The 11,097-nt window shown below is 40.0% G+C and overlaps 1 protein-coding gene across 4 annotated transcripts in view; it reads left to right on the top strand.

Annotated features, from left to right (window-relative positions):
* The window catches only part of LOC122873566 (MAM domain-containing glycosylphosphatidylinositol anchor protein 1), a 187,492-nt gene that overhangs the window by 125,746 nt on the left and 50,649 nt on the right, over window positions 1-11,097 (top strand). For all 4 annotated transcript variants that reach the window (XR_006377470.1, XM_044190478.1, XM_044190467.1 and 1 more), the window contains exons 7-9: window positions 2,081-2,350; window positions 4,975-5,304; window positions 6,185-6,484. Coding sequence is in view for 3 of the 4 variants with exons in the window: in XM_044190478.1 (XP_044046413.1) it covers window positions 2,081-2,350; window positions 4,975-5,304; window positions 6,185-6,484 (900 nt within the window). In the remaining variant the exon portion in view is untranslated. The remainder of the gene's footprint in view (window positions 1-2,080; window positions 2,351-4,974; window positions 5,305-6,184; window positions 6,485-11,097) is intronic.

Here is an 11,097-nt window from a genome sequence, read left to right on the forward strand (position 1 = left end):
ATGGCTAATATGTTAGCAAAGAATTGCCTACTTACACATCTAGCAAACACAGAACAACATCATCACTCCACTGGAATCATGGGTTTGGCCACCTGAGGAGTGCGTAAGCTAGCTCAGGTTTGATTTTCACCAACACCTGGAGCTTTAGCTGCTGGATAGCTAGCACTAGGCGCTAATTTTGACTGTCTATGGTCTAGTGCTGCGCAAATAACATTTAGTTGTTTTATCAGCACTTGTTTTCTGAAATAGGACCTATAGGTGGGTTGTTATTTTCTGTCAGTTTGCCACTAGAAACCCCTTTCCCAAAACACATATTCATTTGATTCTGTCTCAGTATAAAAATATAGATTATTGGACCAATAAGCATCAAACTATCAATAAAAAAATGTACAGATGTCTTGAAATATTCTTGCTAGGTGCTGGTGTAACTTGATGTAACAGAACGCAGCCAGACGCCACTCTGATGTGGTGTTAAGTTAAGCAACCCCTTGAGTCTGCCTTGTGTTGTATTGGGTGGCGGAATGATGGAATGTTATTTTAACACAATGACTCGTTAGCTTGATGCACGCCATCAGCTGGCACATCTGGTATTAGCTGTTGTTTCCTGACTACCCTCTCTGCTCCTGGTGATGGTTTTAAAGTAAAAACCAAAAGCTTAAAACTGCAAAAAGGCCTTTTTGGAGTAACTCTACTCTCATATGTGTATGCACTGTACTGTGCATAAACATTTCCTGGTTTACAGACAGTGTGATAAAGCTGTCTTATGAGTATTCAAGTATCAAAGTAATCTCAGTATTTCATTTTCACCTTCTATTTGGTAATTGTGCAGACAGTACATAATTACAAAAACATACATTATCAGGCTGTGTGGGTACATGATGGTATCACTTTCACTGTTGGTGTTTTCCCCCTCAGTCTCTCCAAACCTCCTCTTAGATGATTGATATCTCTTTTTTTCTTTTGGCCCTCTCCCGCTTCAGTCCTGTCTTTTAGTCTCTCCTTCCAGTTGTTCAGTATTTTATTGTGCAATGTGTGTGTGCCCCTCGCTCCCACTGCTTTGCCCTTTTTTTGATTTTGAAACTGCTGGGGTCCAATCGATCTCTGTCTGGCAATAGGATTTTTTCCCCCTCTGCAGTTGCATTTTGGGTTATCCTGTACTTTTCCTGTTAGGTCAGTTGTAGGAAAATGATGCAGTGGCTTGGGGAAGATACAGCGTGATATAAGAGCTGGGGAGCAGGGATGTGAATTACCTTTGGTTTACTGATTAGTGTGTACTGAGAAAAGGCTGCAAATTCAAACACGCTTACATAAATTCAAAAAGGCTCACACACACACTCTGTGAGAAACAAATACACTCAGGCACATATTTACACTTATCCACACACTACATCGTATTTACAGTCAGAAACTTATAAATGGCTGTGAGCTGATTAGGGTAGAGGTCAGGTCTTGCCTCTGTGTCTTGGGATTTACACAGTGAAGTGGTGATCCTCCATAGACAGCTGTAACTCCCTCCTTTGAACTATCCATAAGTGGTTCTGAGCATTTGGGAGTTCATTGCTGCATTTATACCAGTGTATGTCCGGTCCTCAAGTACTGTACTACAGTTTTCCTGATTTTGACTTTGGCCAACAAAGCAAGGATAGAGTTGGATACCAAGTAGATACATTTCCAGTAACTTGCTGATAAAATAGAAAGCCAGTAGCTGTGGTATTTAAACACCAGGATGCCAAACCACAAGTTTATCAAATGTTCTTGTTAAATGCAGAACCTCATATTCAGTGAGTTAGTGGGAAAATTCTGTTTACTTCGTAAGATTATGTTACAAACCTTATATTACATGCACACACACAAAATTTTTAATGCACATACAAGCACATATTAGCATAAAACATACTTCCATTCTCACTTTTAAATAATGTCACTTTACTGTACATGCAAAATCCTGTAATTGTTCTGTTGAGAGACAGTTAACATCACCTACAGTTGCAAAGCACAAGAAAAAACAACTTAGTTATTTTCCATGTAACCACAGAGAAAGTGATTTGCATTTGTAATAATATCTCCCCCCTCCCACCAGCTCCCCCAATGATCCGGCTGTCTGTGAACGACACGGTGGTGGTGGATCCCGGGCAGGATGTGCTCTTAACCTGTGAGGTAACCGCAGGTTTCCCCCTCCCCACTGTGATGTGGTCGCGTTACCCCGGCTCCCTTCCCCTCAGCGCCCAAGTTCGAGGGGCAACGCTGATTATGCGGGCCGTCACACCGGCTGACGCAGGGTTCTACAACTGCACGGCTGTCAACAATGTGGGCAACCCTGCTCGCAAGAACGTCAATCTCGTTGTCAGGAGTAAGTAACGCGCGTGTGTGTGTGTGTGTGTGTGTGTGTTTTGCCTAGAGGACAGAGGGACAGATGTTGGGAGATTTCTTGGTTAACAGGGGTGTTTTGAGGTTGATAGTATGTAAGTGTGTGCGTTATTTATTATTTTTTTTTTAATAGCTGAGGGGATAGTAAACAACAGATTATAAATGCACATTCAGATTTTAAAGAATTATTTTTGACAAAGCAAATACACACACACACACACACACACACACACACCGGATACATCTTTTAGTATCCTTAAAATATATAATATTAAACCATAATCTGTATAAAAAGATGGGTGACGTCACCGATAGGTTTCTGAAAAGTTGTTGTGAAGCTCAAAGTGGGTGGCTCCGGTGGCTCCGTCCGTCGCCGTCTTGGCAGTGCCCGACTGGCTAATCCAAAAATGGGCAAAGAGGTGGAGCTGAGACGATGAAATCACCTAGTGGCAAGCCACCTGAGAGGGTACCCACCTGTCACTCAAAGCGGCCATGTCCTTAATTATGCATAAATGTAAGCCTTAATATAATTTAAACTGAGTTATATAGAAATTCACCCACCACCTCACAGTTGTCATGAACAGGTAATTTAGCTATAGAGACCCAAACCGTTTTTTGTACCAGACTGTAAGATTTTATTTCTGCTTTTGGGCAGTTGGGCATTTTAACATGGGGGTTAATGGCGATTAACTCGCTTTTGGAGCCAGCTGGCCTCAAGTGGCCGTTCGAGGAACTGCAGTTTTTGGCACTTCCATGTTGGCTTCATTTTTCAGCCCCAGAGTTTGCCGCTTGGATTAAACATACTGTATTTTTAATTTTCATCATTTCATCCCATGCCTCTTTCAGTAAAATGCTTAAAGCTGAAATGATTTCCCTTACTGAAAGTGAAAAGTGCCATCTATTCAGTTATGGCTAACTTGATTCATCGACTGTAATGTGTGATTGTGAATGTGTACACATATATTCATTTGTGTGTGTACTGTATGTGTCTGTGTGGTGTGTAACACACGAGCAGTTGATCCATCATTACAGAGAGCTTGTCAGAATAGGCGGGTTAAGTATCGCTCTTTTTCTAATTCCCCTGCCGTTAAAGCAGAAGCCTTCCATTCTCCCTCCCTTCTGGCTATTTTTAGTCCCTTAAATCATCTTTATTCACTCCAATTAGTTAGACTGGAGTGTAAGCAATTAGCGACAGTCTCTTCAGTTAGTTAACACTGTAGAGAACGTATGCTGGATGGGTTTCTCCTGTTAGCTTAATGGGCCTGAACTCATCATCACACCAGCACAGGTGGCAAGACAGCAAATAAGACACACACCGGTGCGCTCGTTCAGTGAGTGCATAGAGATATAAGCCTGCAGGTAGGCAGGTGAAACACTTGCACATGAATGCACACACAGCCACAGGCTCCCACATCACATGCACACACAACATTGTCTCTACACTAACCAGATAAAGTTACAGGATCATGTTAACCATATGGTCACGGCTTCATATCCATAGCTCCACCCAAGTATCTTGTTAACAAGCTTGAAAAGGAGTTTAAATCAAGCTCTCCTCTCCTCCTTGCCGCCTGTCTCTCCATATAGTGGGGAAACAGAGAACTGTTTTGTATTCAACATGGAAATCTGTTGGGGAAACGAAGCCTTTGAAACTGAAAATTAAATGCGACAGTGTGAGAGTTATTCTTTGTCCTTGATTTTGTCTTCCCCCCTCCTTATCCCCCTGTTATTTTATTTTGTATCTGGCTCCTTTGTCTCTCCCTCCTTCACAATTTGCTTCTTCCTCTCTCTCTCTCTCTTTCTTTCTTCTTCAATTTCCCTTTTCTTTTGGTTTGTTTTTGTTATGCTGCCCCCTCCTTTTGCCTCACATACTATGTCACACGCTCATCTACCGTTCTGTATTAGCCATCTTTCCCCCTCTCCATCCATGTTTTTTTTCTTTTAGTTGCTTTTTTTACTCTCTCTACTCTTCCCCCTCATCCACACTACTATATCTATTTCTTCTTTTTGATGTCATTCACAAAACTTATTTTCAGTCTCTTTCATCAAATTTAAATTTAATTTCTATTTAATAAACTTCAACAGACTTTATTGGCATGCCATACATAAATATGTGCTCCCAAAGTAGAATTTCAAAATAAAACACAGATTGTGTAGCAGGTAAGAGATTTTTAAACACATATGGTAACATATTTGTTCATAATAATGTCCTCACTCTATACAAATAATAGCTACTCAACAGCTAACAGCGCCCACTTGTAGAACCTCATAAATGTGAATTTGTGAGTGAATGAGTGACTTACAAGCTAGTTCTATGAGGTGCTTCCCATCTAAAAGTAGCATTCACAGTGAAAGATTATGGAGATTAGGTGTTGGTATGTTATATGTATAAGAAAATATCCCAACAAAGAGCTGTTTTTCTTTCTTAATTCTTCATTCTGGTCTTTTTTTCTGTCATTTCTTAGTGAGCATTTGTATTTTTTTGCTGGTGTCGTCCCTCCCCCATTCATTGTTTTTAAGACTTCACCACAACCAACCTCTCACACTGCACCATCTATTTAACCCTTTCTTCTCTCTTCTTCTTCATCCTGCTACCACCACACACAGCGATGAGCAACCTGACCTTCCAGATTACACCAGACTCTAACAAGGACAGCGAGACCATCCAAATGGGTCGAGACCTCAAGCTTTCGTGCCACGTTGATGCCACCCCACAGGACAAGGTCAACTACACCTGGTATAAGAACGGCGCCCCTATCTTCAACTCGGATAGCCTGATCTTGCTACGCAGTGACCCAGACATGGCACCTGGCACCAGTAGCTTGGAGATTGTGGACATGAAGTTCAGAGACTTGGCTACCTACAGCTGTGTGGCGAACTTCCCGGGCAGCAGGGTGCCGGAGCTCCGTGTGGATGTCAACATTTCTCAGAACAGCGGTGAGGTTTTCCTTTTATTTTTTATTAAAAAAAATAAAAATAAATTATTAAGACATTAATTCACACTGTCAAAGGGAAAAAAATTCTTTGATGGGCCAGTACATTTTTCTGTATTTAAATCACAAGCAATAACAAATCCAAATTTGCCAATGGACTGTGAATAAACGCGTGTATGGAAATGCTGATCAGTAGCATCACTCGAAAGTGTATTTGCTGGCAAATATACTGGTCAGTGATTAGTCAGATGCTGTTAGTTTAAGAAACAATTATGTCAAACAAGGCATGAATGATATTATAGGCTGGGAATTCATTAGTCAAGCTGACTATATTCAGAACACACAGTCAGTGTCAAGTTGTTTTAGGAAAACCTCTCCTGAAAAAGTTATTTTCTTTATTGCAGAATTCATTGATTAACTGCTCTGTCTTTCATCTTGGTAGTATCTTTCACACAATATTGCCCCATCATCCTAGAATATCTCCTTCTCACTCTTTCTTTTTATAGTATTGGACTCTATATACAGTATGTGCGTACTGTATACAGGAGATACTGTATATAATATACAGTACCCAAGGTTAAAGTGAAACCAAATGTTTCAAAAAACTTTTCTCAAGGTTTTTCCTTTAGCTTACATGCAAAAGTGTATTTTAATAATTTGAAACGGTATTATAATTTGGCTTTTTTGTGAAGCTACTATTGTAATAAAAATTGTATGAAGATTGTTTTCCTGAATTGCAGCAATTTGTATCATTGTAAAGAAAAGTTGTACTTTTCAAATACATTATTTATGTTTGTTTCAATTTATGTAGAAGTTAGAGAATACAACTTAAACCTTTTCTTACTATTCCTTTCCCTCTTTCTCTGCCCTTCCCTTCCCTCCAGTCTCTCCTCCAGTGCTGTCGGTTCCACCAGGAGGTCAGGTGGTCAGTGTGCGAGAAGGAGGTAACGCTGAGCTGGTGTGCTTGGTGGCAGATGGCAAACCACGTCCACCTATACTCTGGTCACGGGCAGAAAAAGACCTGCTAATGCCATCAGGAAAGACCATGGTGGAGACACCTGATGGCCGCTTGAGGCTAAAGAACGTCAGCCGGGACATGATGGGGCTGTACCGGTGCCAGTCTGCTCCGTACAACGGGCTTAACATCAAACGCAGAGAGGCACAGGTCCAACTCAATGTGCAGTGTAAGTGTGGGTCAGATTATGTTCACCTACAACAACATGAAACACCATTGTTTAGATCAAGCAGCAGAAGGTGGTGGTTACCTGTTGAGAGTACTTGTGTCATCTCTTGCAGTTCAGTTTGTCCAGATTGGTTCACGACTGCTTTCAAATACGATTATTGCTGCATCTTGTCTACTACTAATATAGGACCGGATAACATGAAACTTTAATGATCCCTGGGCAACGGTAGCAGCAAAAAGTAATAGCAGTTGTAATGTCTGCAGTACAAAGAAAAAATTATTATAAATGAAAATAAAATATATGAAACATAAAAATACACAAAACAGAAGCAATGTGTAAAATAAAGTAGTAAAGTGTAAAGATTATAACAGGTAGAGGATATAAACACTAACAGTGGTAGTACCAATACAGAGAAAATGTTTGGTAGGCATCATGTTCAATGAAAATATAAAAGCTCTGTGTGTTGGGAGTTCTGTTTCTGAGTACAGTTCTTTCTAAAGGTTCCTTTGCGTAGACCTACATAGGCCATAAAAAGTCTTTCTTTGTTGCTATGGTTATATCAGAGATTCATTAAAACACTGCACTTTTCTTTTGCCCCACCCTCAATAATGGCATAATCTTCACACTTTGCTCAAAACTCTGTACCCTAAAGTCAGATAAGGAAATGTATGATACTATAAAGAGTGTAAAAAGAGAGAGTAAAAGGAAATGAGGACACACCTCTACGGCTTAAAGGAAGTTTTTGCTAAACCTACCCCTTTCCCCTCTGTGAGCACTCCAGTGGGGTCTATCATTATAAAACTCCCGGAGGATGGGTTTTGAGAAAGGAATAGGATCTGTCTTGCTAAAGTAACACATCATTTTAACACCTTTTCCCTTCCCATGAAGTTACCTACTTTTACTTACTTCTGCAATGCTTGACAATTCCTCATCTGACTTGAAACTGAACAGGTTGAAAGTGCGTAACGTGAATCAATGATTCAATGAAAACACTCCCAAATCGGTACCCTCTCCTCTCCTCTCCTCTCCTCTCCTCCTCTCTTCAAGAAGGATTAACAGGGCTTGCTAATGCAGGCACGTGCGGAAGGGCAACACTCTGTGAGCTCTGCTGTCCACACTGGCCAAGTCTGATTAATGGACCAGGTGGCCACCCCACTCTGGACAGAGAAAGAAACAGAGAGATGACACAGATACATGAGAGAGAAACAGGGTTAAGAGAGAGCTTGAAACAGGGAAGCAGGGTCAGGGGTGGTGGAGAAAAGGGAGGAGGGCATGGTCAGGTGTTGAAAAAATTATGTGATTGGGAGGTTAGAAAGATGGAAAAGAGAAAAAGAAAGAAACAGGTTGGCAGATAGAGAAACACCATAAAAGAGGAGAAATTACTGTTTAGCTACAGCCAACAAAAGTGTGGCCCTTCTTTATGGCCAGCTCCCATCTTACTTCATTTGTTTATTTTATCATGTTTGTTTTGCCTCCTTCCATTTAGCACTCTTGATTGATGTGAAGGAAAGATGCCATCATTTTTTATGGCAGGTATAATTAAGTGGATACACAGATTCTTGCCACTCTTGCCTCTCCCACTTCCTCTTTTCGCCTAGGATCCCTTCTTTGCTTGCCCACTTTCCCTCCGAGAGAGGTGGCTGTTCTTCCTCATTGCCATTCTCATCATCATCAATCAGCTAACTACTGGCCATGAGAGAGGACCTCTCTCTGTCTTGTCATTCCCTTTCTGCATCCTGCATTCTCTCATTCTCTCCCCACCACCCATACTCAATCATCGACTTCTCTCACTTTCACACCACACTTTCCTTATCATTTGTCTTCTTCATTGTCTTCGTCTTTTAAGAGCTGTTTCTCTTTCCCTTCATCTCACCTTACTCCCCACTCACCTCCTCCCTCTCTCAGTCTCATGTAAATTGATTTTACTCTTTGTGTACTGTAAATGTTTGGCTTGGTCAGTGTTGCATTCCCGGACGGAATCCATTTTGCATCCAATAAGACAGATAGCGATGGTGTGTTTACATGGATTATGGTCTTGTGACTATGAAGCATTGCAGTGTGGTGCTGTGAGTCCCGAATGAGTAACAAATAAATGCAGCAATGCTCCAGAGAATTTGGAAAGTTGGGTTGGAAATTAAGTAACGCCACGACTTTTGAAACCTACTCCTAAGAAACATACATAATTGTTGAAATGAATACTTAGGGCCAGGTAAGGGATTGTAATAACTTGTCTACTGGGAATGGAATGATTTATAAACTGTGCACCAACCTGCTCACAACACACCTCCTCCTCTTTCCCTCCCTATTTCTACTCTTTCTTTACCCTTGCAACCTGTTTCCAGTGTCAGATAGCCATCAGTATGCATATGTGTGTCTATAAGCAGGAGCAGGGTATGTGACTATACACTAATCAGTCCGTAGGATTACAGTATGACCTTTGACCGCTCACCCATCCCTCAGCTCTATCACATGGTACTGTTGTGGCTGCAGGAAGTGTAGATAACACAGTCATTTCAAGAGGTCAAAAGAAACCCAGCAGTAAATGACAGTTTAAATTCTACAAATAAGATGGGATAATACGTGGGAACCTGTACATATTTCACATCCACATGCTGGGAGTCTAGATTAAAAACAAACGGGCCCCACAAAAGCGGAGATGGTAAATGTTATGGTGGTATCCAGTCTTCTTAGCATGCAGGTGCTAACTCATGTTCCTCTGATTGGAGTGCAAGCATAGAATGGTAAACTGTAATTCCAAGCAAGGATTTGGTTTGGTCTATAGCAAAAAATAAAGAGTAAACACTTTCCTCACCGAGAGAATAGATGTTTTTTCATAAGAGCTTCAGATTTCAAAAGAAGATTCAATCTTGGCAGTATTAACTAGGTAGTATGTAATGGGTTACAGTTGTTGGGTTTTTATTAACTTTAACTATGTAAAAATGTGGAAGCCATGCAGCGTTGTGGTTGTCTCCTAAAAATTCAAATGACAATGAGCTGTTTCCAATTTCAAAAATATATAAAGTATGAGTCAGTGAATAGCACCTTTTATACAGGTTAGTGCAATTCAAAGTTCTTTAAAGATGACTGACAAGCTAACAACAATAATAATAATAATAATAATAATAATAATAATGTAGAGTAAAACAATTTGAGACTAATGTGAAATAAAAAAAATAATAAAGCCAATAAAATACACAAGAAACAATACAAAATAAAATAGAAAAAAAGGCAATAAAACATTTTTTATAACAAGATTACAATAAAATAAATAATTTAAAACAACTAAGTAATGGCCATAAAACATTCTAATAAAAAGCCAAACTGAAGAGGTAGGTTTAAACATCATAATAATTTCACAGATCACTGTGATTATGAATGTTCCTTGTTGAATGTAAGAAATTAGCAGCAGGACACGAATTCTTCAATAATAGACTTTTATTAAAAAAGTAATAAAAGCCGAGTGAAAACCAAAATTGATACACAGCATCTTAAATTGAGAAACCTCCCTCTTTCTGTATTTGGACATCTATTTTCTCTTTTTACACAACTTGAATGTTCATTGTTCACCTTCCAACTTCCATGTGTTACACAAGCCATCATCTTATATAACTTGTTATTCTCAAAAGGAGCACAGTTTAAAATAAGGACAATCAAATGACAAGTATAGCATCTCATACAGAGGATTTTAGAGAAAATGGTTATGAAAATATGATTACACACGTGAAACTTCTACAGTGTCTTTCTATTATTGTTGTCATTACTTCTGGGATGGTTAATTTTGCCCAGAGATTTCCACATTGTTTCAAGCACAATAAGGGCATCTCTCTGTTTCAGTCATCTCCCCTGCTTCTTATGTTATCTTACTGTCTCTGTCTCTTTCGCTCCTCCTTACTGTAGCTCATTCGTAGCCTTATCTGTCTAAATTACAGGCATAACATAGATTAGGCTATAATTACACATCTGTGTCTGATAAACTTGATTCATAAGGGACTCTAGTCATGCTGCCTCACCTCTGGCGGCCTTAACACCAGATCTCATCACCTTTAGTACGACAATACCACCATTAGCATCTTGTCTATTATCTACATGATTAGCCAGGGGTGAACTAGCTGGCTGGTGATTTGTGGCAGAGTCATTTGGCTGCGTTGTGTCTTGGCTGACCCAAGGGCAACAGCAGCTAGTCAGTCATTAACCGCACAGCCACAAATCGCTGCTGACAGGTTAATTACAGCTGGTTAGGATAGGTTAGCAGCAGGGATGGGATCGTGCCTCGTAGAAAGGCCTGATCGCCTGTGGCAATAACAGTTTCTCTGTGTCAGATGATTTATCAAAACTAATGTATTCTGATGCTGTGAGGAAATTTACACAACAGAGAACAAAAAATTGACCAGGCAGAGAAAATGAGACATGGATGATGGTGATGTATGTACACCGCTGCAGTCCATTTAGCATTGTCCACATCTCTAAACTCAGTCCTAAGATTAAATTCCTTCTCAAACTTTTCTGCTTCAGTTTATCTCCATCTCCCCCTTTATGATGCAAATAGATTTTAAAATGGAAAATGGGATAATGTTTTTTTTATATACGCGGATTCACCTCATCACTATGCTTAA

This window comes from Siniperca chuatsi, linkage group LG1 (assembly GCF_020085105.1).
Source record: "Siniperca chuatsi isolate FFG_IHB_CAS linkage group LG1, ASM2008510v1, whole genome shotgun sequence".
In the NCBI taxonomy this organism is placed as follows: domain Eukaryota; kingdom Metazoa; phylum Chordata; class Actinopteri; order Centrarchiformes; family Sinipercidae; genus Siniperca; species Siniperca chuatsi.